Consider the following 27,769-nt stretch of genomic DNA (forward strand, 5'->3'; position numbering starts at 1 on the left):
TTTTTTTTTTTTTTTTTTTTTTTTTTTTTGTATGGGCTCAGCAATCTTCGTATTCTTTCGTATGGACTCAGTATACGTATACTATCTTACAAGGAATGGAATTTAGTATCAGTGATCCTCTCAGGCTCTTCAGGACTCTTGGGTCAGTGCCATCCGATCCACATGACTTAGCAATTTGACTAGTTTAATATTTCCCATATATGTGCTTCATGTTGATGTAGCTATTCTGATGTTACAAAGATCGTGTTGTATGAGAAACCATCTCATCATCTTCATCAGTAAAGACAGATGCCAAGAATTTGCTGAGCTTCTTTGCTATGATCGTCTCATCCTTTAGTACTCTTTTCATGCCTCTGCTGAAAAGTGATCTTGGCAGCCACTTGGCTGTCTTTCATCTTTCAAAGTATTTAAAGAACATTTTAGTCTCAGCGTGAGCATCTGTTGCAAGGTGGTCTTAAAATTCTTTTTTATCCTCTTAATTTCCTGCTTACATTTGACCTGGCCTGTTTTATGGCCTTTCCTGTTCTCATTTTCTTTCTCCTCAGTTTTACAAATTTCCTGACATTTTCTTCACTCTTATGACACATTTTGAGCAGCACATGCAATTAGATACCTGAAAATGAAGGCAGAGTTTTGTTATTAATTATTCATTAGTTTCATTTGCAACTCCCAGTAAAGCATATATCAGTAGCTTACTATATTCTTTCCTAAGATCAGAAAAATTTCCCCTTTCTTTGGGTTCTTCTTGGAAGTAAACAGAAGTAAAAATTTTGATTTTTGCACAAATGTGGGACTTCACAAATGGAATGAGACAGAAGTAAGGTAGTATGGTTAATTCTTGTTGAAACAAAACCGATTGTTTTTTAAATTACAAATGTTATATTCAGAATATTTAAAAATCTGCTGATATAGAAGAAGATGCTTCTCATTTTGTAGAGATTTAAATGCGCACAAATCCCATTTATTTTTGTCATTCTGATTTTTGATGTGTAGAGTTGAATTCAACATTTTTGGATCACTGAACATAAATTTACAATTTTTTAATTTTATGAAAAGTGGCTCTGATTTTTTTAATTACATATCTTTGGGAAAATATATGACTGTGGAGTACTGTGGTGTAGTGACTGTAATACTGTGAATCATTTTCCTAATTGTTAATGGCTAATGTAGTAAAGACTGTTAGCGATTAATTTGGTTATGTGTTGAAAACACAGTCAAGCTCTTTGATAACTAAAGGAAACCTTTAATGTAATATTATTTATGTTAATTGCAAATCTTTGTTGTACTCATTAAACCTTTGCTTTTATTATAGCCGCATACATCTGGAGGGAGGTTGTATTACTGGATTATACAGCTGGCTGCCTGGGGAGGTTGGAGATTTTTGTAAGCAGATGAGAGGTGATCCTGAAAATGTGTGAAATAGGATTGTAGGCTGTGCGTTTTTTTGTTTCTCCTAAATTGCAGTAGGAAAATAGTTAATATAATTGGCAATGATTATTGCTTATGCTTCAGATTTAATGTCCAGCTGAGATTAATTAGAGGAAAGTTTCTCCAAAGAGTGAGATCTTGGAGTACTGTCTTAATTGCAGAGAGAAAAGGTACTGATTGCTTTCTTAAAGTGTAGCTGTATCCTGATGAATGTTTTTGAAAAAACTTTACAAGACCTTGCTGTATGTAATAACAGGGACCCAAATTCAGTACCCTGGGAGGTCCCTTCCAGCTGTAAATTCCTGTAAGTGTTGTGACTCGTGTGTAGATGCAGGAAAGTGTTATTAGCAGATTAGCTAATGACTCAGTTGGCAGCTGGGCATCTTCTGCACATTTTAAAGGCTAAACAAAGTTAATTAAAGATACTGGGCTCAAGTTTGGTGTCTGCAGTTTTGGAACTAGTAGTGTGTTTGTATCTGCAGTGTGTTTCAATGGGCATGGATTTCCTTCTACTTGGGAAATTTTTCCACTAAGGCAATGCCTGCTGTGCATGTGGAGTATTGTTTCCTTTGGAACTGTATTTCTATGGTTTTATTTCTTTCAAACCCTGACAAACACACAAGCTATCTACTCCCATCCTGTGCGACAACTTTGGAAATCTCAAGGAGCAATCAATGCAAAACAGAAGGGCTGCATGGCTATAAGAAATAGCTTTGAATATGCACTTGCACTTGCTTCTGGCTGAATTGCTGATTAAATCTATTTATATCATGTAAAAATAGCTTATCATAGGGTCTGGTCAGAAAATTGCAGGCAATCATGAAGTTGTGTGTATTGTGTATGCTCTCCACTCCCTTTCAGCTGGGAATTGCTACCCCTCAGCTAGAACAGGACAGCTGACCGAACGCGTTGTTCTGGCTCGCTGTCATGTGAAGTAAAGTGAGATAAATCAAAACTTTCATCCACGGTGTTTCATGTGAGAGGGTTGCTTTTTAGAGAGCATTAATTCAATTGCTTTGTCATCGTTGGGCTGTATTCTGAGCTTATTATGTTAGGAATGTCTAAATGAAGGGTGCGATGTTCATAGCAATAATGCCTCTCATTTAAAGGAAATGGTAGGAACATTAAAGTGCTTTCTGCCTTTTCTGTATATGTATTACTTGCATTGAAGTTAAGGACAATTGTACGTCTGATAACAGATGAAAATATTTATGAACTTCAAGTCAGGTCTGATTAAGCCTTTAAAAGGTCTAGAATAACTACAAATGATGTTTATATCACATCGTCTAAAAATTGTACTATAAGATTTGCATCCCAGTGTTGCAGTACAAATTGGAAATATGCATCAGAGACTATGTTGGAATATAATATCCAAGTGCACTTGCTTTTTCTCATATCATTTGTGTGCTTCAAAACTGAAGAAAATGGATTTCAAGATACATGCAATTAGGAAGCTGTGTCATGTCAATTCATCGGATTAAGTGGAGAATTTATGTAATGAGGTTGATGAATCCCACACATGCTGGCAAAAGCAGTGTAAACATTTGAAATACACTGATTCGTGTTTTTTGAATTTCAAAAACTGGGCTGTATGTAGGCAGGATTTAGTTTGCAGCAGAATGCTTTGGATCGGCAAATAGGTTTTTGACTAGAAATATTTGCCTGGCAAAAATATCCCTAGTAGTTACTGCTCTCACACTTCCCGTAACATAATTATTCCTACTTGTAAGCTGAGTGCATGCTGAAGACCTCGGTTCAGCAAGGTACTTAAAGTTAGGCAAAACTTGCATCATCCTGGATCTACTTTAAAGGCATAATTCCCGTGCTTGAATTAGACACACCTTTAAGTACCTCAGTCTATTAGGGTCCATGTGGAGATTGTTTTTCTGCTCAGTGTAATCAGATTCTGGAACTGGAAATGACCTCATGTAGATAGTTTTATCATTTTTTCTTTGCATTGTGCTACTGTAAATGGTTGCTTGCTTTAACCTTTGTGGTTTTGTAGCTATCCAAACACTTGAATTATGTTGTGGTAATCTCCACAGCCTCTTGACTGCCTTTTTGTTTTACCTGTAAAATTAGCATTTTGCCACCATTGGCATTGTTAAAAAATAGCTATGTAGAGTCTGGTTGCCCAGAGAATTAGTCTCAACTTAATGTGAATAGATAGAAATTTGTACGATAGATGAAGTGTAACATAAATAATAATAAAAGCCAATAACTTTGATCTATATACTTATCTATTTAGGTATGTATTTACATTGTCTACTGTATTTTAATATTTTTCAGACAAGTATAAAAGAAGGATTACTACTGAAGCAAACCAGTTCTTTTCAGAGGTGGAAAAAGCGTTATTTCAAGCTTCGAGGTCGTACCCTTTACTATGCTAAGGATTCAAAGGTAATTCTATGATATTAACATCTGATACCATGTACTTCAATTTTGCTTAGATTTATAATTGTAATCATGATAATTTAATGATTTATTAGTTATTGTCCCACTAAAAATTGCAGTGTATAAGATGTAGTATGCTAAATTAGCTTTAACTTAGGAAGACTGGTGTTATCTTTTGATTTTTATATTTTTAAGTCAAGTTTATCTCATTTCTCTTAACCTCTTGGACTATTCAGACAAATAATAACTTCATCTTAAGAGCTGTTTTTTTTTTTTTTTTTTTTTTTTTTTGGAGGTTGTTGGCTCATTGGATAATGCTCAGAAGCTATCTCACAAACTTGAAAATTCCATTAAAGCTCTTCTAGTCCAATGCCCATACTGCTCTTAAAGGGATGGAAATGGTTACACAAAATCAAGATGGGATGATTTTCTGCCAAAACTGATTTGTATAGGGAAAGGCTGTTTCCCATCAATTGAAATTTTTAGTGGGAAATTTGGGGGTGGGCAGAGGGGAATACTTCTTTCCTTTCTGAAAGGCATTTCCTCCCTCCTCCTCATGACTAGATCAGAGGGCATTTCGGGTTGTTGAGGCAGCTAGACTGTGCTGTTTCATAGTGATGGGCATTACTTTTCTATATCCTGTAGAGTTGCAGCTATTGATGGGAGCTGTAGGTGAGGTGCTTGAGGTACCCATAATTTTCTCTCGTTCTATGACTATGTGACTGTAATTGCATGGTATGTAGTTGTATGGCTGTGACGAATCAAGGAAGATGCCTCTCCAGGGAGCCCAGCACTGAAGTACCTCTGTTATCACACTTTTCTACGCATGCTGCTCCCCTGAGCAGTTTATACAAAGTCTTAATAAACATGACAGATGAGAGCTGTGAGAACAGCAACGTTATCTCTGTCATAAAGATGAGAAAAGAAGGAGTAGTGAGTAGGTAGTTGCACAAATACTCTGCACCGCTGAATCCTTGCTGAGACTCCCCAAACACTGATTGTGTGTTGGGGCATACAGCACACTTTTTCACTTTTTTTTTTTTTTCTTTTTTTTTTTTTTCTCCTTCCCATGGCATAGAGGAGAAAGAGCAAGGTACGGCTACAATAGGGTGAGATGTTTTGGGGGGTCTTTCCTTTGCTTTGTGACCCATTGTGAGTTCAACAGGACTGAAATCCTTTGCCAGAAGCCGGGGTGTTTAACGAAGATACATATTTCTCTTATGGGAACATCAAACAAAGGAGTGGAAAGAGGAATCTCTTCAGTCTCTTGAGCTCCATTTTCTCTTCTTACAGATTCCCGTTCATGAATTTAGAATTCCATCCTAAAGCTGATTAATACATTAGTATGTTACAGTGTGTGAATCTCTATTCTCTGATACTACACTTATGGTACACAGTAGACACCCCAAAGCTCCATCAATTAAAAAAAAATAAAATAAAACAAATCCTTAAAAGATTTTAAAGCAGTATGTATTCTTGGAACCACTGTTTTACACTCTCATCTGATTATATAGCAAATAAGACTGTGTTTTGTGGTGGAATAGGAAGTTCTATCTCCTCATCAGTGTTTTCTATTTTTTCACCCTCTCTTTTTTCTGTTTTTATTTTCCAATTGGAATGGACATGAGGAAATGAAAGCACTGAATGTGAGCATACTTGAAAGCAGACTCAGGCTATATTTAATGTTTTTGTGTTCTTTTCCATTCACAGTCTCTAATATTTGATGAAGTTGACCTGTCAGATGCCAGCGTAGCTGAATCAAGCACAAAAAATGTCAACAACAGCTTCACGGTATGGAACCATTATAATACTGGTCTTAAAAGCTGGAGGGAGACTGTTACTAAGAAAATCAAGAATCCTCTGAATAGAGTCTCATTTTTCTCTTTGGAAATAAAAAGTCCTCTATTTGAAAATTGGCTAATATATCACAGCAATATCACATCAGTTATTGATAATTTTCTCTGATTTTTTTATTTTTTATTTTTTTTTTGAGCAGAATTTAGAAGGTTAGGTAACATTTACTTCAAAAGATGCTGTTACGAGGCATTAAAAATTTAGCAAGCTTTGGTATTAGTGCTTTCAGCTTGGTTTTATGTTGTAGTTTGTCTCTGAACTGACAGGATGAATTGATTCAAATGTAATTGTGTTACTGTTCTAATTTCCTATAATAATATTCTTAGTTTTCTGTCATATTGAAGTGTAATTTATGGTTTTTCAACTGCTGATCATATCCTTACATTAGTAGTTTCTAAGTTCATATGAAGAACTGTCTTCACAGTTGTACCTTGATTCTGATGGTGGTATAAGAAATAAGGGTCTCCATAAATCTCTGTTTTTCTAAGTTCACAAGTGTGTTTTACACACAGGTCTTGCTATCTATTGTTGAATTGCATTGCTGGAACTAAGTGATAATTACTGTGCTATTATTGTCCGTCTCCAGGATAGTCCAATGCAAGCCTCCTAGAAGCTTTGTCAGGTCTCCCTTGTCCTGGTACTTCCCAGACAGCTACCCAAGCTGTCAGAGCACATCAAATATGTGCACGCATTGGCCTGGACAGGCAGGCATGTTATGTCAATAACAGTTTCTTTACTGACTACTAATGAAATTAGAAAGACTAATTTGGCTGAAGGTCTCTGATGAGGGGTGACTGTGTGATGTACTAGCTTGTACAAAAAGGTCCTTTATATTGCTGGGGAGCTCTGCTTCTGTCTGTCTCCTAGCTAGAATTAAAGCTGTCATGTGGGCATCAGGATAGCTGAGGAATAATGAAGCATACAGAGATCATGGGCTGAGGATCCTGGTAGTCATGACTGTCACTTGTTATTCAAGAAGGGATATAGGACTCGGCATTCCCTGAAGACTTCTAAACTTCCCTTGCTCTAGTTTGTATTACGGGGAAAAAGAAAATTAAGAAGACTCTGGCTGTAAAATTGCTGATTGCTGAGTCAGGAAAGAAGGCATTCATCTTGGTGAAAATTTGTTGGGGGGAGAAAGGTAGTATGTTTTTTTATTTTATTTTATTTTTTTTCCCAATTTCACAATTTCTAAAAACAGTTGGTGTTTTGATTTCATGTGGAATCCTGTAAGCACACCCACTGTTCATAAAAGACATGTTTTGTAATTAGTATCAGATTTCTGGGGAAGACAGTAGTGAAAAAGAAGCTTAAAGGGCTACAGCTTTAACAGCTTTGGAGACACTGTTTATTTTCACGTCCTGGGTAATTTAGAACAAACAGTGCTTTCTCTAAGGAGTCCTAAATTCATTTTTGAAAAATTATTTGGGTTTAGAGGTCTCCTGGGCTGAAGTACCATCTGATTTGACTGTAAAATATGGTAATAGTCATCATCTTGCTTAATCTTTTGGCTCCATCCTTTGTATTTGCCTAACTCAGTCTCCCAGCAACACAACTCAGTAAAGACAGACATCTCTGGCCTTGCTTGCACTGGTTTTGAGGGGGTGGCATTAGCTTTCCAGCAGAACTCCTTATACATAAAACAAAACACTTTTATATTTTTCTCCCATCTTTAAGAAAGGCCAGATTATCTTTTTAAAATTTCATTTTTTTTTTTTTCTTTATGTTGCATGTGGTCTGTTAGCATTCTCTTTGTTAAAAGGGCAAAAATAAAATCCTTGAGTCTTGCCTCCTGTAGTTAATGTGCTCTTCCTCCTCCCGTTTCTTTGTTCCCCACACAGAGAGTATTTATAACACAGATGTCCATAGATGGAATGTCTACTAAGTGACCATATTTCTAGAAAAACACATTTTTAAAAGTTTCATTAAACCTAATTTATTTTTTTTACAAATCATTTTGTCATTTCACTTTAATCCCTCCCTGCCCCCTCCACCCCCCATTTATCAACCCCCAGCTTGTGGAAGCTACTGTTTTGCCTTCTTTTGCCCCTTTTAGTTTGTCTGTTTGGAGACAGAGGTGTGCATGTCAAGATTTTCCATGCTGTTTTTTGGATAAAGCTCGAGTCCTAAAATTAGACATAACACACACATTTAAGGTTGAGTTTATTTGTAATGCACATGCCTGTAGAATATTTTATGTAACTAAATATCAGTGTTTATTCGCCAGAATTACTTTTTCTTTCTTACTACAAACAAATAGAGACTAAGGAGAAAGTTGAGATAAATAAATATCTGCTAATTAAAATGAGGAGCTACTAAATTTAAAACAGCTTATCTTTTTCATTTTTTTTTTTCTTTCTTGCTTTATTACTTTTCAGTGAACAGCAATCTCATTTCTAGCAAATAGTGAACAAGCTTGTGCTAGGACAGCTTCTCATGGGTTATAGACATTTTGTATTATTGGAATGCGTAGACCCATGTCTTACCAATAGAGGAAATAGAGCAACTTGACTTCAGAAGGCTTTAAATTCTACTCTGAAGGCCAAATTCTTCTCACTTGTGTGTTGGGTGTGGGTTTCCTAAGTCTGTGGGAAGAGAGAAACCCAGTTCAACAAGTCAATTGAGTCCACCAAAGATCAAAGATCTGCATTGCCCTATCCATTAGCCACATCAGGAGCCTACCTAGGGCTTTTGTTCTCCATATGCCTACAGTTTGGTGGGTGGGTGGGTGGCATTGAGTCCTTGTGATGTTTTTGAGTACTCTGCTAAATGTTTTTTCCACTTTGCTTCTGCCTCCATGGATTGTTTATTTTCCTCTGCAGTTCCTGAGGCACATAGCTGCACAGCGTGCCACCTATTTGGGGACACTATTAGGATGAATCAGTCTCCCATGTTATTGTACAAAAGCAGATGGGACAATGACCAATTTTGTCAAGAGTTGTAATCCTCATGCATTTTGGTTTGCAGGGATAGAAGATGACTTGTTAATATCTCAAGCGCCTTTAGAAAAATATCCTTATTGTTACCTTAACAAGACTGAGGCTGAATGAGACTGAATAGATGATCTCCAACATGCAGGCATGGGGATCTTAGGCACATGCACTGTTGGTGGTGTGCTTTTGTTCTGGAAGCTATAAGGAATGGGATTTTTAAACACCAAGATGTTTCTTGAACAGGCATATTCAATTAATGAAGTTCTTTAGGGCAAGGAAAGTGATTATGAATTGTCATTTGAAAAGAGATTTTAACAGGCTAGCTTTTGGCTTAGGTATCTACCTCTGTCCTGCTTTTGATAATGAAGAACTTTTAATGCACATCAACAAGAAACAAGCAGCAGATGTTAACTACGCTGCCTTTCAACTGTTGATACACGTGTATGGGGAAAATGTCCTGGGTTATGCACAGGCACCCTGTGGCTGCGCCTGTATTTAGTCCATCCAAGTTGGTATTGAAAACACATAATTCAGATATGCTCTTCTGTCATAAATATGAAGGGAAAGTAATTTCAAGGTAGGATTTCTGGCTTTGAGGTATTATTTTTTATAGCTGCTTTTAGACATTTGTTTTAGGTTAGACCAAATTCTAGACTTAAGACTTTAAGACTTAAAGACTTAACAAAAAGCCATGGACACTCAATTTCTTACTTATATCTTCTTTCTTTCATACTTCCTTATATTCAGAAAAGGGAGAGTCTTATCTAATTATGTCTGGGAGTAACAGAAGAAACAATTTCACTATTGTTCTGGAAGGTGACCTGTAGGAATATGGGAAATAATGTACTCAATGGTACTCAGGATAGAGATTCAGATTGCCCTAACTTCAGTTTGGGATTCAGTGATGGGTTTAGAGACCCCTAAATATAAGTATCTAGGATAAGATTGATATCTATTTAAAGTAGATTGCTGCATTTGCTCTATTAGTTGTAGAGTCCACTGATGATTAACTAAATCTCCTGTAGCCGTGATAGGAACTTTGTCATCCAGACAACCAAAAATGTAGACTCTGACTTTCAGCCTTCTGTGGTGGTTTTACCGTGCTATGCAGCTGAACACCACAACCGCTCTCTCACTCCCCCTCCTCAGATGAGGAGGGGAAGAAATAAAGGAAAGAACAACTCACGGGTTGAGATAAGGATGATTTAATTAAAGAGGGGAAAAATATATATATATATATATATATATATAATTAAGGAAATATTATTATTGATTAAACAATTCAACTAAAGGGAAAAAAGGGAAAGGGGAAAAGGGAGGGGGAAAGGGAAAAACTAAACAAAACAAGTAAAGGCTATGTGGAAATGCAGAGGAAAGAAATTACTCTCTACTTCCCACAAATGAGCGATGCTTGACCACGTCCTTGAAGCAGGGCCTCAACGCACGTAGCCGGTGTTTGGGAGGAGGACAGACATTTTCGCAACAAGAGCCCACCCCTCCCCTCTTCTTCCTTTTTCCACCTTTTATTGCTGAGTGTCACATCATATGGTATGGAATATCCCTTTGGTTGGTTGAGGTCAGCTGCCCTGCTGATGTTTCTTTCTCACTTTTTGCCCACCCCCTAGGAGGGTCAGAGAGAGTCCTGATGCTGTGCCAGCACTTCTCAGCAGCAGACACAACACTGGTGTGATACCACTGCTGTTCTAGCTACAAGTGCAGAGCGCAGCACTGTATGGGCTGCTGCAGGGAAAGTAACATCCCAGCCAGACCCAGTACACCTTCCGAATCTAATCTTTTTTTGTTGAATATGCAGCTTCTGAGAATGGTCATCTTGAGAGGGCAGAAGCTGCAGTGGGCAGATCTGCTGTCCTGGAAAGCCTGCTGCAGTTCTTAGTAATTAGAAATTGGCTGTAAATGAGACTTTGTATTCCAGCCAGTAACATTGATTACTGTGATTCAGGATATGCTTGCAGAAATGTCTAATACCATTTTTTTTTATTTATTTATTTTGCTGATTTCTTTGTTTTAGTGATGCTATACATCATATGGCAGTCTATTTATTCTGTGGAAAAATATTTCCTTAGATAGGAAGTGAGGTTTTAAGTATTCTCACCTAGTATTATGAGGCAAAGATAGCAGAAACCCATAAACTGTTCTTTATCTTTGTTATTGCCTCCTTTTGATTTGCCTATTTTCTGATGTAAATATTCTTTGTAAACATACTTCTGTACTCTTACCCATTCTGGCTGTTCTTCGAGCTCTTTTTCTGCAGTATTATCTTGGAAGTGGATCAGTTTTACACTAAGGTTTCCAAGTGAACACAAGTCAAAGACATTTGGGTTTGAGAATATTTTCTAAATCACAACCCTTAGTATTCCTTGTGGATTCCATGTTTTTGCTGTTTTCTGCAGCAGCCACACATTATGCATTTTTTATCCTGTGTGACAAAACCAAAGTCCCTTTCCTGTTAATTTGGTGCTGCCTGTGATTCATAAATACTTATTTTTCTGTTTCCACGTGTTGTTGTTGTTTTTTCCCCTCTGGTATGTTTGTCTCAGTTTTTATTGATTTTTTTAAGCCACTGTACTGTCTGTTTAATACCTTGCTTGGCTATATGCATTGCAATAATTATTATTACAGATATTTTTTTGTCTGTAAACATTTCCATATCACCACACTACTTTACACTCCTTTTCTACAAGAATTTCATCACAAAATTTTGTGACAAAATAATAAGGCGTTTATTATCTATTATTTTTTGCCATATTAAAAATACCTGTTACTCCTTTTTATCTTTAAACATCTCTCAATTAGCTTGTCATCTCATCTCATGATTGGGTCATTAAAATAATTAGTCTTCTTGGTTCAATGGCTGAACTGAAAACCATTATGGGTCAACCTGATGTTTGAACTTTTCTGAGCAGAAATAATTTATTTCAACTTAAAGGGAATAAGTTTTGTTTAAAAACATTTTTCCCTATTTGAAAAAAGGGAAAAAAAAATGGTATTTCATTAAAGTTAGAACCTGAACACAATTTTGTCACAAAAAGTTGAAGATTTCTCCCCTGATTCCACTTGTTTTGGTCAAATTTATCAATTCATTTTGACTTGAAAGCAGAGGGTTCTATATAATAAGTTTTTAAAGAAAATATATTTATCCAGTTGGCTGTGATTTCCTTGATTTGTTGTACATATGGATAGACTTTGAAAAGCTAAACATGTATAGTTGCTGATTATATTTTCTTTCACCAATTAGTTTTTGAGATGGTTAGCTCTTTTTTATAGATTTGTGAGAGCATTGCAGCAACTGCACTGCTTAAAGTGTACCTTGTTTTTTTTCAGAACTCTGATCACCATGTTTCCTATCCATGTTTTTGGCTGTAGCGGATCTTGACCATGGATGTAAAGTTTACCAGTATGTAATTTGTGCAGAACAGATTAAAGCACAAAATAGTTCTGCTTGTCTTTGAATCCTCCTGTACACTTGCTGGTTTTAATGGGAGATTGCCCAGCTGTACTAAAAATTCATTCTATTCAGCAGAATTTCAAGTTTCAAATTGAAAATTACAATTGGGCCTGAAGGCACATTGCTTTTTAGCAGTTTATTTCAGCACTGCTTCTTCTGATGTCACTTAGTTCTGTGCTCATTGTTGAGATTAGCTGCTTCTAATTGATTTTCGAAAATTAAATTTTAATATTAACTATGGGCTTTTAAAACAGAATGTGTTGCCAGACCTTTGCAGTGTGTCAGGGTAGATGGTGTGAATTTCTTAGAGACTTGGATACACTTTGCTTCCTTTCTTGCCACCAGACTTTTTTCTGAGTTCCAACTGAGGCTTTTCTTCAGGGGCTATGGGAACTTCAGGGAATTCTTCGGGGAATAGGAGAAATGCTTAACTTTCCCCAAGCCACATCAAGAGGAAATGAGAACAGCATTTTCCCAGAGGAGTTTTAAACATTTCATCTTTTCTTTAGGTTTGAACACTGTAGACTTCTGTCTTTTTGGAAATCAGAGATAGAGTCTCAAAGCTGGGAATAATTATCCTGATACTATTTTTTTTTCCTATTTGAATAATCTAACACCAATTCAGTTTTAGTATTGACAGTTATTGAAAGTGATTAGCCCAAATTTCAGGTTCTTGAGCTTTATTTATAAAGTGCAGAAGTGCTTATGGATACCAGTGGATTTCTCTTAATGTTCTCTCTTACTCTCAATGAACATAGGAGATGTTGACCTCGGTCATTTTTTTTTGTTAGGCAGTTTCTGCTAGCAACTCACCTTAAGGGTGTTTTTACCTTTCCTGGGTTTTCTGCTACTTCTCCTTTACTTTCCTTTATTATTATTATTATTATTATTATTATTATTATTATTATTATTATTATTATCCTTCTCTGTAGTTTGGTGAAATCAACTTGCTGCTCCTGTTCTGGGAGACTCCTAGGTATGACTGAATTTGGCTTATTCCAGACTTTGGGTTGTTTCCCCTGGTTTCAGCTACTGCAAAACAAAATTTTTTCTTGAGATGCCCACTGTGCTCTATAGCCTGCCCAGAAAGTACACTTACTTCACAGGCTTATAATCACAGGACCACAGAATCATTTGTGTTGGAAGATTAAGACCTTTAAGATCAGCCATGGGCAGGGACATCTTTGACTACATCAGGTTGTTTAAAGCCATGTCCAACCTGACTTTGAACACTTCTGATGATGGGACATGTTTTTCCCACTGGCATCCCACAGTTGCTGGCATTGCCTGTTTCAGATAGACCTCCTTTTCTGCCATACAGCTGAGATTTAGAATAGCTGTCCTCACTGTTTTGTAGGGTGAGGAGATGAAACAATTCAGTATCACTGCCTTGTTCTTAGCCTGGGAGATTAATGACATGGTTTATGAATTTATGCTAGTATTATGAAACTCTCTGCATGAAGGGAAAAAAAAAGAAAAAGAAAAAGAAAAAAAAAAAACAGTAAAGTGCTATATACTGTGTGTGGTGCTATCCTTAGGATTCCTCTCAGCATACTTTACGTTGGATTTATCCTTTAGTTGTGTAATAATTTCCTGGGTTTGGGCACACTCAAATTTCCTCTGAGTTCAAGTTCAGTATGAACATGGCTCTACCCAGGACATACTGGGGATGGTGGAAGTTGAGATGCATTTTTAGATGTCTTTGCTTAGAGTGCCTTCATCTGTGAGCTGAATCCCACTCCCAGAAGCACTGCATTTCAAATTCTGGCTTTGGTTTTCTCAGAATGGGCAGTGCATGCCACAGTTTTGAGATCCAGGGATGGCATAGCCAGACGTTGCCCATGTGTCTATTTGCAGTCATGTACAAGGTCGACAGAGGTCCTGGAGTAACATCCTTGAAGTTATCAGGCCCTCTCTATATCTTAGGAAGGTGCAATATGGCTGGAAACAGGTCAAGTTCCTCTGCTAGCCTCACCAATGTGACTCATCTGTGAATGGGTAGCTAACTATTTGGATGTATTTAGCTTTCCCTAGTTGTGAGCTATCTGCTGGTTCATACAGAGGCTGATTAGCCTCTAAATGGTGTCAGCTTTTTGATACTCCTAGCTGGAGCAATACCCAAACCACAGAAAGAGAAGGAAAGTGCTTTTTATTCCATTTTATTCAATTTTCTAGTCCATTTTTTTTTTTCTATATACAGGCAGCTTAGAAACAAAACAAAACTGAAAGAGCAAATTAATTATGCTGGAAAAAATGGAGAGACAAAAGCAATTAGTTTGCAGTTGTGATGCACTTAGGTTTTTTCCTCCATTTAGCGTTTGCCCATTTTCCCCTGCCCTCTGACAGTGACAAGAAAAGGTAATGAAGCTGAGAGCTCTTTGGGTAGCTTTGGGTGTGGCTTTCAAGTTTTAAGCTCCTTATCTCTGAATGATGCACTGTCTCCCTTTCCCTAGAGTGTCTGGAGACACTGAAGCTTTAAGTTTCATTATGAAAAAGCAATAAAGCCTTTCAGCTGTGAGGCTAAAATCCGTAGATAAATCACTTGGGATTGAGCTATTACAAGAAAGCTGAACAATTTTCAGAAGAGGAAAAAAATGGGATCATTCATATGTGAATGTTCTGAGCTATATTATATATTTTGGTTCTCGTTACATTTACCTGCAGCTTGTTTTCCATGGTTTTAAGCTTAAGAAGAAAATTTTAAAAAGTTTCTTTTTCTTTTCTTTTTTTTTTTTTAATTTTCCTTTAACTTTTTGAAGAGTTTCTTTAATTTGTGAAACAAAATATGTAGAATTGCGTATAAGTAAATGAATAAGATATATCTTTTATTTCCTTGTCTGAACTCATAGTATGGCACCCATGAAACCATTGGGATATTTGGAATACAAGCACTGCTCTATGAATTAGTGAAAGAGGATTGCCAGATTACATTCTTGCAGTTTTGCACTTCGCTGTTTTCTGTTGTTTCTTTCTCTTCTTGCTTTAAAAGTAGTTGAAATACATGGAGAAACCTTAAAAAGTATCCCTTGGTGCAGTTCCTGTATAAAAGACAATTTTATAAACAGTGCTGTTGGCGTAAGCTTTGAATAAATTTCCGGCTTCTAGTGAGCAAGGATCCTTAACTTCAAGCAGGTGGATTATGTTTAAACAGGAATCTGTTCTTACAGAAGAAGAAAACAGTCAGCTGCTCTTCTATTTTATCTAACTTTACACCTAATGCCATTAAATATATAACTAAATGTTTTCCTTGAAGCAGCGAAGCCGTCCCATCTGCTAGACATGTAATGAAGTTGTGAGGCAGGCGCTAAGAGCACGGACCTGCAAAGCAACTTACTTAACAACATTTTATGTAAAAACTTCAATGAACTTGCAGGCCTTGAGCTATATACAGCAGTTTCCAGTTTACATTTACAAGAATGGTTGGTTGTCTTTACTATATTTAAGTACTGATTTATGATAAATTTCTAATTCTTCAGTCCAAATTGATGACACTTTCCTACGCTGGTTCTTGTAACTGTCTTGTTATAAGCTTATAATTCTGAAGGAATAATATTTTTCTTTTTGCAGTTGATTGATGTTGGATACGTGAGGTCAAAACTGAGAAACTCTTGATTTCTGACAAACTCATCTTTGCTGGTTACTTTGTGAATCTGTTTTATTGCTCCCAACATGACATGTTGTAGGTGGATTTCTTGATTTACCTGTTTTCACAGAATGAAGGCAGAGCTGAGGTTGGAAGGGACCTCTGGAAGTTACATGGGCCAACCCTGCTACTCAAGCAGGGCCATCTAGAGCTGGCTGTCCAGGACTGTGTCCAAATGGCTTTTGAATATTTTCAAAGAGGGAGACTCCACAGCCTCTCTCAGCAACCTAGACCAGTACTCAGGCACCTGCAGAGGGAAAAAAAAAAAAAAAGTGTTTGCTGATCTTCAGATGGAGCCTTTTGTGTTTCAGTTTGTGCCTGTTGCATCTTATCCTGTCACGGGGGACCACTGAAAAGAGCCTGGCTCTGTCTTCTTTGCACCCTCATTCAGACATTGATAAGATCCCCCCCAAGCCTTCTCTTCTCTAGGCTGAGCACTCCCAGCTCTCTCAGCGTCTCCTCATAGGAGAGGCGCTCCAGGCCCATGATCATCTTGTTGGCCCTTTGTTGGACTCTCTCCAGCATATTTGTGTCTTTGTTGTACTGGAGTACCCAGGACTGGACTCAGTACTCCAGGTGTGGCCTCACCAGTGCTGAGTAGAGGGCATGGATCACCTCTCTTGACCTGCTGCCAATACTTTGCCTAACACAGTCCAGGATACTGCTGGACACCTTTGCCACAAGGGCATGTTGCTGACTCGTGGTCCTTTTCTGCAAAGCTCTTTTACAAATAGACTGCCCACAGCATTTGTTGATGCCTGGGATTATTTCTCCCAAGGTACAGAACATTGAACTTCTTGTCCATGGAGTTCCTGTCAGCCCATTTCTCTGCCTTTTCGAGGTCCCTCTGGATAATAGTACTACCTTTTGGTGTATGCACCACTCACCCAAGTTTTGTGTCATCTCCAAACTTGCTGAGGGTATGCTGTCCCATGGTCTAGATCATGAATGAAGATGGTGAACAGGACTGGACCCAGTATTGACCCCTGAGGTGCACTGCTAGTTACTGGCCTCCAATTAAACTTTGTGACATAGACCACAACTCTCTCTGGGCACAGCCATTCAGCTAGTTTTCAGTCTGCATTACCGTGCTCTCATCCAGTCCATACTGCATCAACTTTTGATGAGGATCTTATGGAATAGTGCTGAAAGCCTTACTGAAGTCAAGTAATATCCACCTCTTTCCCTTCAACCACCTACACAGTCATTTCATCGTGGAAGGTTATCAGGTTGGTCAAGCATGACTTCCTGTTGGTGAATACACGCTGAAGGTGACTCTGCATCATCTTCTTGTCCTTCATATGCCTGGATGTATTCTGGGAGATGCTCCTTCATTTTTGCTAGGGATGTGGTCAAGCAAGGCCACCTAAGTTACCTGGGCTGGATTCGACTGCAAAGTGAAATCAGTGCAGACCTTGTTCCTGGGTCCTGACTTTTAGTTCAGCCCACTTGTCCTTGTGTGCTGGTGTGGGGTATGCATTGTGGGACCTTTCCTTCCCTCCCCATAAGAATCATAGAATTCTTACCATGGGGGCCAAAAACACACATTTTTTTGTCACTTATGAAGTTGGCAACAGTGAAAGGGAAGAATGCCAGCCAAAAGAGGGAAGCAACGTTTTAGTGGAGTAGACAGAACTAATTGGTCTGATAATAAATTCTGTATTGTTCTCAGGCAAACACAATAGCCATTTATTACTCACCTTGCTTTTAAGTTCTCAACTCCCTCTGTGTGGTAATTTATACTTTTGCCTGGCTCGTCTCATCTTGAAAAATAATACTGACGATTCACTGTAAAGCACCAGCTACATGTTTGGTAGTGATAGCTCTGTATAATTTTAGTATTCTTAACACACAAAAAAATAAAATTACTATAGAAAGGTACCCAACTGTTAATCTTTGTGATTTTTGCAGACAAGTTCAGGTAGATTCAGCTGCATCAGTGACCCAAGCAGCCTACCCCCATGTCTACAACAAAGATGCATTCGTCCATCCTATAAGGTCCATGTGAATGTGGTGGGGTCCTCATTTCCATGAGTACAAGAAAATGAAGGGGCAAACAGATAGCAAGGGAGGACTCCTATCTTGCCACAGTATTATTTGCCAGAACTCACTCCCCAACTTCTTACAGCACAGATAAGTGACAAAGCATTGATTCTCTTATGTATATGCCCCAGATGTAAGGTGCTGTCCCTAACAGGAAAGGTGGGGTGTGCTCTCTTGTTATATTGCCCTCTGTTCATTTGTTCCAGAAAGATATTTTAAAAATATCTGTTCAAAGAGCAGGAAAACCATTTCCCCACCCACTTCTAAGTGATGTTTCTACATTACTAAGCCAATTCAAGATCTGCCATGCTAAGTGCTATTAGTCTAATGCCTGATAATAGTTCAGAGCAGCACAAGGTACTTTAATGCAAATATCATGTTGCAGGAAGTGGGGTGCTTTACAATAGCTGCTCTACTGCTGCTGAATGCAGACCATTATTTTCTTGATTAGCAAATGTAGTCTGTGCATTTTTCTTCAAATTGGTGTTTTGACTTTGTTTTTGATAGCAAAATATTGTTGTGAAATAACAGTTTTTTTTTTTTTTCCAAATAATTAACGCAGTTTTTAGTGGTGAATTGTGGTTTTAGGGACATTCATGTGTGCACAAAAACCATAAGAATTTGGTTTTGATATAGTTATAATGAGAAGGGAAGCAGAAAAGGTGTATTCCAGAAGATCCACAAAGAAGCTGCCATTTTACTGCATTGTTGACAGCATTGATTTTGCAATTTTATACTGCTGTTTTCTTTTTGATAATGTATAAGTATTCGAGACAGCGCATAATATTTATATTAGTTGAAGTACCTATCAATAAGTGCTGTTGTCTTTTAAAGACTGCTTAGTTGGAATACCGTGGCATTAATTTATTCTTGATTTACCTTTCTTTGGCTTGCTGGTAAGATGAACAGCGATTGTTTGGAAGAGAGATTAAGTATGTTACTTCATGAATGTTCAAAGGAGATGTTTATGGCAGCATCTTTGTTCCTGTATTGCAGTAAAGAGAATGAATTCATCACATTGCCAGCCTGTAACCTGCCTAAATCAACACCCTTTGTAGTGTGTAGGACTTCCACCTAAAGGAACCCTGAACTTTAGCCACCAAACCGTAGGACCTGTATCTTCTGAAATACTGCTGATGTGATAAAATGTTGACATTTAGAAAATGTGCTCTAACTGAACTCTGGTTCTTAATTATTTCATTTTACAAGTTATAAATATAAACCCATTGGGCTGAAGGCATATAGAATGTTGTTGGTAAAGTTAGCCCCCGTGAAAGCAAAAGGCGCTTTCAAATTTTCAGTGAAATTAATGGTAATTTTATTTCTCTTCAAGGTTTTAAGCTTTTTCCTAATAGGTGCTGTTTGAAATAAAAATTGCAGTAGTGGCCCAAAACTTGACTCTGTCATTTTCATCAAAATAATTTCTGGATGTACATCTGTATATGTATATGAGTGTTTATATTTTTTTTAGAACCAGATTATTTTAGTTTCAACATGTGCGAAAATCCCAATTTATGGCAAGACGTTGTATTGTGACAGACTGAAAAATGTCTTCTCTCCTTCATTCCCCCACCGAAAAAGCCTATTATTTTTCTGAACATAACAGGAACATTATTGCAACAATGGACCACCTTTCTTGCTATTCAGACATTTTTTATTCTCTCTGATGTTTTAGGATTTGCATTGTTTCCCACTGACTTTTGAGATTGTGCATGCTCTCTGTTTCCCTATGCCTACTGCGTTAAAAGTGTTTTTTATTCCCACTACTTCAATTTCATTACTTTCCAATATACTGCAGTATCTGGCTTTGGTAACTCACTCTTCCAAAATCAGCAATGACTTCTTCCTGACTACTTGGCAAGGGTGAAAATTTTCAGTGCAACTTAATCTTCTAAATTAAATCTGCTTGATTTATTTATTTTTAAGGCCTTTTGTCTGCTGCTTCATCCTTTTAGATTTGTCTGCTGCTTTGTCAGCGTGTGAACCATTAGCACCTGACTGCCCCTAAGATTTAAGAATTTTCTCATTCTCAGTGGTCTTCCAGTGGTTCCTGTAATACTTCTTTGTCATTGCATTTTATGATTTCTTCTTGTCTATTGAGAGTTTAGCATATTCAGAGTGATATATAAATAGTCATATTTATATATAAAGGAAAAAAAAATGTAATGTGTAATAGAAGAAAAGATACTGACTACAGGAATCTGAATATGGGTACATGCGATGAGATTAGATAATGAGCAAAATCCAATTTACATGGTTAGAAATTAGTTCTAAGGACAATTAAAAGCATTTAAATTTTGATCATATCTGCTTGCAAATTTAACTGTCTTTAATAAATGCACTCTAAACATATCACTGAGGTTAATTTAACATAACATTCTGTGAGCATTAATAAGAGTCACAGAATGGTTTAGGTTGGAAGGGACTTTAAAGATCACCCAGCCCCAACCTCCTGCCATGGGCAGGGACACCTCCCACCAGACCAGGTTGCCCAAGACCCCATCCAGCCTGGCCTTGAACACCTCCAGGGATGGGGCATCCACAGCTTCTCTGGGCAGCCTGTGCCAATGCCTCACCACCCTGAGTGAAGAATTTCTTCCTCATATATAATCCAAATCTACCCTCTTGTAGTTTAAGGTCATTACCCCTTGTCCTCTGATCATCTTCATGACCCTTCTCTGGACTCATTCCAATAGGTCCACGTCCTTCTTTTGCCAGGGGCCCCAGAGCTGAGTACAGTGCTCCAGGTGGGGTCTCACGAGAGCTGAGCACAAGGGGACAATCACCTCCCTCACCCTGCTGGCCACACTGCTTTGGTGCAGCCCAGGATATAGTTGGCTTTTTGGGCTACAGGTGCACATTGCCAGCTCATGGTGAGCTTCTCATCAACCAACACCCCCAGGTTCTCAGGGCTGCTCTCAATCCGTTCTCTGCCCAGCCTGTATTTGGGCTTGGGATTGTCCTGACCCAGATGCAGCACCTTGCACTTGGCCTTGCTGAACTTCAGGAGGCTCACACAGAAAGTCTGCCTTTTGTGTAAACGCAGATAAGATGATCAAGTTTAGGACAACCAAGAACAGCTATACTGAGTTACTGTAAAGCTCATAAATGTATGCTGAATTGGAGTCATATAGCAGCAGTAGCAGATATCCATGAAAGGAGTTTAGGATATAGGACATGTATAGTGATTCTTCCTCTTGCATAATTTCATAATATTTGGTAGCTGTTGGACTTTAAGGACTTCCTAAGCTGAAGGTTTGGGATACTGTTTTACAGCATGTGATGCATCTATTCTTGATGATTTTGTCAAATACCTTCTTAGACATTTATACTTTTGGTCTTCTAAGCAGCCTTTGTGAATACTTTAAAGTCTTAATGATATGTTACATTTAGATTAAAAAAAAAAAAAAAAAAACATTTCTTTTTGTTTGATAATCAGTTCCTTGGTTCCCTGAGTTCTTATGTTACATGAAATATCTAATAATACATCTTCTCCATGATTTTGTAGAGTCTGAAATGGATGAAAACCTAAATGGACTGCTTAGATTCTTTCTCTCTCTCCCCTCCCCCTTGGTATCGTCAGTATTTTTGCATATAATGCATGGTGTCTTCTTTCATGTATCATATGCCTTCTTGAAGTTGTTACAAACATGTAATTTAAAGGGAATATGTAGATTAATCATCTGTTTATATAGATGCTGTATATTTACAGACATGTATCTTCCAAATTTCCACTCTATTTTTATAGCACTGATAAGTAATCCTACATTCGTGCCATCATCAGTATATAATTTAACTCTTAGGCTGCTGAAATACTCTCAACAGATAACTAATAACAACTTGGAATATAGGAATTTCTGGTGTGTTTGTATGCATTAGTTACCAATGTTTGGTGACATGATTTGGTTGCCTGTACATTTGTGTGTAGGACCTTTAAGGATGCCCTTCGGTGTCCCACCTGCCTTTTTCAAAGCTACTTCTCTAGGTGCTATGGTCCTTTATTGTGTCTACCAGCCCTGTGCTGATGCCTTGGATTACCAAAGGGCATCTCAGCTGGCATTAGATAATTCTACATGAGTAACTGACCCAAGGTCTTCATTTTGGGAGGGGAGAGTGAGAGAACATGCAGGGGATTTCTGTGGCTGGTAATATTAAAGAAATGAGTAATAAAAATAAGTGTTACATTTATCAAGATCAAGATTTCCGAGAGTCTTCTCCAGTAAATGCAGCAGTTGTTGCTTAGTGGCATTTCACAGCATCTGGTTACAGGTATCAGTAATGAGAAGGGAGGAAGGACAGACGTGAAGTGCAGGATTTTGGGTGGACTTTGCCCTTACTTAATCCATGTTATAATGTCATGCTAGCTAATAGGAAATAATCCGGTTGGGTGTATTTGTGCAAATGAGATTTCAGAGTCTACTGAAACCTGGAAATTCCTGCAGAACGCTGATTGTTGTTGAAGCCAGGGTTATATTATGATTTAATGGCTTTTCTGGGCTTCATTTGATGACCTGGCCTAGAAAAACATTTTGAAGTAATAAAGCGTCTGTTTGGCTCCAAACTAATGAGAGAAGCATTGCTCTTTGCATTAACTGTTCTTTAGGAAGAGTCGTGGATAGCTACTAATAAGCCTTATTAAAAAGCTTAAGCATGACTGAGGGAAATAGAAAACAGAGAAACTATTCACTTCCATGTGAAGTGCGTACATCAAAAAAAAAAAAAAAAAAAAAAAAAAAGAAAGGCAAGCCCAAAGGGTTTTTGCCTCTCCTCCATGTGACTTGCTGCTTGCTGCACTTCAGTTACGTTGCCTCTGAGATATGTTAAAGTGCAGCTCAGTTTAATGAAGAAGCGGGTAGGACAAATCAAGGCTAAAGACTATTTACAGCAGAGACTGGGTAAGTAAATGCAGATGTAGATAAGCGCTTACTAATATTGTGCAAATGTTTTAATATCTAGCCTGTAGCATTTTAAAAATGTTCAGAGCTGATGTTTTTTGGTGGTCCTTTCTTGGTCCTTTGTTTTATTTAAGCAATAAGCAGGTGTGGGTGGTACATGCAATGCAAAGGATTTATATATGAGTGATAGAGATTTAATTTAATTTTTTCAGACTTCCTCCAAAAAAAAAATCACAAATAACTTCCCTTTAATTTTTTGTAGTTATTTTGTTTTAAATTCTTTGCTGTGAAAGTAACTGCTTCATCTATTTTAGTGCATTGCTCAAAATAATTTCAGTGGGAGTTAGCTGATAGTTTCTGGTGCTTTACTGTTATTTTAATTATTTTTCTACTAGTGAGGGAAAGGGCGGAACAGCTTCTACTCTTTGAACCTCCTAGGTAAAGCATTTTCAGATTTCTAGAATTTAAATCCAGACCACTGAAAACTCCTCAGCATCAACTTGCTTCAGGAATTCATTCAACTGCTTTAGTAGGACTGTAGGATTTGATTTCAGCTGTTTGCTTTTGTTTTCCATGTCTTCCTATAAAGATTTGTATCTGTTCCTAGACTGAGACCTTATACAGAAAGTTCAGGTTTAAATGTATATATGTATAAAACTCTGTAAATGTAATGTCACTATATAAGTTAGAGAAATATGGTGAAAGCTTTTGTTGTTGTTTTTAAGACTTCAGGGTTTTTGTTTGTTTGTTTTTTGTCTATAGTAATTTGAATGGATCATGCAGTTGCTATAATGCTGTTATGAACTAGGATTGCAATCTTAGCAAATTAGTAATTTCTATAACATTTCTTTTACTGGTTTAAGTGTCTTCTGCTTGATTATTTAAGCCTTAGTGCATCAAGAAAGAGCTGTGAAGGAGGCATAATCAATTTACATTGTAAAAACTGTATTGAAGCCCAATTTGAATCTTGGGAACTGCAGAAGGAAAAGCAAACTTTTTCATTGTTGGTAGTGTATTAAAGAAAATGTTACTTTTAAGCATTCAATAACTTTTGGTCTAGGATGTTTTTTCCTTTTGCTTCATCTCACAGTTTACATTAAATACTGTTTTCTGTTGTGATCTTTATTATTTGGAATCATCAGAGTGCAAATCTTTTCCAGATAATCACTCCATTTAGGAGGCTAATATTGTGTGCTGAGAACAGAAAAGAAATGGAGGACTGGATAAGCTCTTTGAAGTCCGTACAGTCCAGGGAACACTATGAGGTAAGTTGGTAACCCTGTTGGTGCAACCTGTTCTAGCACAACAGATCAAGCTACAGGACACAGAACTAGAGTATGAAAAGTGTATTTGATATCAGAATGAAGCTCCATGTTAAGGGCTTTGCAAGCAGAATGAAGGCTTTTTAATGATACTTTTGTTTAGAAGTTTGGAGGGAAAGCAAGCTGAGTATCCTTTTGAAAATGCTTTTCATGAACATTGCACTGTCCCCTGTAATGTGGAACCATAGGTAATTTCAGTCACCGTAGCTGTGTTCTGTACTTGCAAATTTGTCTTAACTTCTCCTTTACTAGACCGCACAGTTTAATGTGGAACATTTCTCAGGGATGCATAACTGGTACGCCTGCTCCCATGCCCGACCTACCTTCTGTAACGTGTGTAGAGAGAGCCTCTCTGGAGTCACTTCTCATGGCCTGTCTTGTGAAGGTAAAATAAACGATTTCTTCCCCCTGTTTATAATGCTGTATATAAATTACTGACAGTTTAAGGCAAGTAATGATTCTGAAAGTAATGAGTAAGGAAAAAAGCCCGAAGGGAGAAATCTGTTCACGTGAGTGGCTTTCTCTTGGAGACAGTGACTGCTAATGATATGTCTTACCCTCTTCGTGCTCTGGGTGCCTTCTTCTAATTCAGTTCAGTAAAAATGTTTCATTCTGAAGCAGCTACCAGTTTGGAATGTACTTGCCTAGGTAGGGGGCTTGCAAGGAAAGACAGGATTTCTTTGATATGTACTTGAAAAATGCAGATGCATAACAAAATAGTCTTGCTCATTTGCAGAATGGGCATTACTCAGAAAAAAAAAAAAAAAAATCATAATGGTAGTTTTTTCCCCCCCAGGTCTATAAAAAATATTAACACTTTGTTCTGCACTGAGGAGAGTTTTCTTGCTTTAAAAATTGTCATTCATTGAGAGGATGGGGATTGAAATGCCTTTGCATTTGGATGGTTAAACAGATGAAATCCATCAGAAGCAAAAACGAGGCATGGCTAAAACTTCACCATTTAGCTTATCTGGATAAATGATCTTTTGCAAATAAATATTTGTGAACCTGACGCAGCTTATGTATTTTCTAGCATGAGTTCTGTGAAAAAGCAGTGACAAGTCTGCTTGTGTTAGAATAAAGAAGAAAAATGTTATTGTGACCTTATGAATATATATGAAATTTAGAGACAAGTGTCACTTTATTGCTTATGTATGAAATATTTAATTACAAAATAGCTAACTGTCCAGATAAGAGTTACTTTTACTGACAGCATCCAAGACTTCAGTTCTGGATGCATGTTACCCAGCTGCAAATGCATTTGTGTTAACAATGCTGTTATAATGCTGAAGGTCTGTGTATGATAAAGTGTATTAAGGAAGTCCTGCAAAAGAGGCATTAACTGACCATCCTGTATTACCCTTGCTTTTAAAGTAGCTAATAGTACAAGTGTCAAAGAACAGGGCAAACCCATTTCATAGAAATTAAGGTACCCTGTTTACATCCAACTTCCCTGGTATATGTTTTCCACTGTGTTTAAGTCACCCGGACATGGTATTTTCAATGCCTGATATTGGCAGATGGAAGTGTCGTGTGCTAAACTAAAATGCAGTTGCATTGCCTCTATGTGCAAATACAGTTATATTTGCTCAGGCAAAGGAGGGAAAAAGCTCTTTTCCTTCTAGGTATCGTTGCAGTGCTTCTAAATATGTTTTTTATTTCCAAGGAGTTGGTGTTAAATTTACGTAAAGGTAGTTTCCTTAATTTCCAGATTTGGACTTTGTCACCTTCCTGCATAATTTATTACAAACTAATGCTACTTTTATCCACATCTCTGGTGCCAATTGATCTTTAACCTTTTTTTTTTTTTTTTTTTTTTTTACAAATGACTTTTAATGGTAGACTGGATTAGCTTCCTCTGTCATAGTTTCATAAACATATATGACCTGGATTGGTTTAAATGTAGATATTATGATATTAATTTGCCTGTAAAGAAGTTTGCCTCTTCTTACTCATTAAGTACTAGCTTACATGTATTTTCTTTTTTTTTTCTTCTTTTTTCTTCGGTATTTTTTTAAATAAAAGGAGCACCTTAATTATACATCTAATCTAAATGAGTTGCAGGTTAACTTTTGCACTGAAATACTCTTACTTTTTCCCCCATTCTGTACAAAGCTACAGTAACCATCCTTAATTTCTTCATGTAAAAAGTGTACATTGGTTTGATACAAGTTCTTTCTCTGAAATTCTTATGTGACTGGGTTCGTATTTACTTGCTTCTGTCATTTGCACTTCTAATGCATTTTACCATCTATTTTTTGACTTACCCTGTGTTAGTAATATATACTGTTTTAAGAGATGATGTAGTGTAGGTATGGAGTCTTCACAGTCCCCAGACATGTTCTGTTCTACTTTTTCTCATTGCAGCTTAAAAAAAAATGTTTAAATATTCATGCCTGACATCTGAAGCCTCCAGTGCTCCTTTACTCTGGGAATCCATTTATATCTATACTAAATTCAATTATTTGTGTGGTTGTTGATCCCGAGCTTCTCTATTATCTCATGTATTAAGAAGCATGATACGCTTCTTCTCAGGAGGTATTGGAACTCTTCCTCCTTTCAGTGGTTTGGGTTACTGGCACACCAAGTTATCTTGAAAGTAGCTTAGGGCCTTTGTACTCTTTGTGGTCTGATTCTGGACTGCTAGCTGTAGGCAAAAATAAAAATAAATCCCTCTGCAGCTCACAATACTTTAGAAGATTACTCCTGTAACATTTAATTCTCTTAGACCTTCTGATCTCCAACAGTACTACACAACTGTTTTTTCAGCCTGAGAGCACAAGCCTCATTTATTTTGGGAGTAAGCTGGGTGCCTTCTTTTTGGGGGCTTCTTCTTTGACAGTAACCTTCGGTTAAAGGTTGACCAAATTAAATGCAGACACCCTGAGGATACTTCTTTAAGTTCTGTGAAAACTAGTGTTGGGAAAGGGGGCATGTTAATGCCTTTACTAGGGGAAAGATTACAGTGTGAACTTGCATCTCTTTAGAAGTCAAAGAATCAATATGAAATGTCAAAATGAAGGCATAAATACATATCAAAACATGCTGCATTCTTTTTACTGCTCAGAAAGCAGTTGACTTTTTAAAAAGTTAATTGTATGCAATTGTACAGTGCTATCCCTCCCACTGGTTTCTTCTTCCGTGTCTTCTCGAAAGATAATGTACTTTTAAAGTGTTTTTTGTGTGTGGTGTTGATAAACAAAGATTTTCCTCTAGCTAACTCTACAGGAATGATCTCCCCTACATTCATCCACAATCTTTAGTAGGACAGAGAAATTACATATTTTTATCTTTCTTTGGAAATTGTCACAAGCAAGCTGAATAAAGTAAGGCTTTTATTCTTTATGCTCCTCAGATATTTCTCTTATTTGGAATTTAGCTTGCTATATGCTCAGGAATCAGCCTAAGAGGTTGTCAAGAAATATGGAGATATATTGAATATTTAGACAAAGAATCCTAAAGATCTACAGATCGCTATCTACAGAAGCTCTTTCAAAGCTCTTTAGCCTCAATTTCTCTGTATTAATACTGCATTTCTATCCAAGTCATTGACAGTGAATGCAGCCTTTTTGATTATTCTCAAAGATGTATTTCTCTATGTTGTGTTTTCATTATCATGACTGAGTCTTGATGACTGAGTATTCCTAATAAGATGGAAATTGCAGTTTAAATGAGATGCTTTCTACTGTGATGAATTGCACAGACAAAACAATGTTGAAAGAACAGTTTAGGATCATAAAGTCAAGCCATAAGAAAATACTAGGATTAAATTGTCTCAGCAAATGCACTTT

The 27,769-nt window shown here is 37.3% G+C and overlaps 1 protein-coding gene across 6 annotated transcripts in view; it reads left to right on the top strand.

Moving 5' to 3' along the window:
• DGKH (diacylglycerol kinase eta) overlaps positions 1 to 27,769 on the top strand; it is a 175,537-nt gene that overhangs the window by 85,090 nt on the left and 62,678 nt on the right. For 2 of the 6 annotated variants that reach the window (XM_035322150.1, XM_035322158.1), the window contains exons 3-6: positions 3,718 to 3,828; positions 5,533 to 5,613; positions 23,817 to 23,921; positions 24,231 to 24,363. In XM_035322150.1, the coding sequence (XP_035178041.1) occupies positions 3,718 to 3,828; positions 5,533 to 5,613; positions 23,817 to 23,921; positions 24,231 to 24,363 (430 nt within the window). Of the gene's footprint in view, positions 1 to 3,717; positions 3,829 to 5,532; positions 5,614 to 22,513; positions 22,657 to 22,919; positions 23,095 to 23,810; positions 23,922 to 24,230; positions 24,364 to 27,769 lie in introns of those variants that run through there. The other 4 variants (XM_035322162.1, XM_035322171.1, XM_035322181.1 and 1 more) reach the window with 4 other exon arrangements.

The sequence above is a fragment of the Oxyura jamaicensis genome, chromosome 1 (assembly GCF_011077185.1).
Source record: "Oxyura jamaicensis isolate SHBP4307 breed ruddy duck chromosome 1, BPBGC_Ojam_1.0, whole genome shotgun sequence".
In the NCBI taxonomy this organism is placed as follows: domain Eukaryota; kingdom Metazoa; phylum Chordata; class Aves; order Anseriformes; family Anatidae; genus Oxyura; species Oxyura jamaicensis.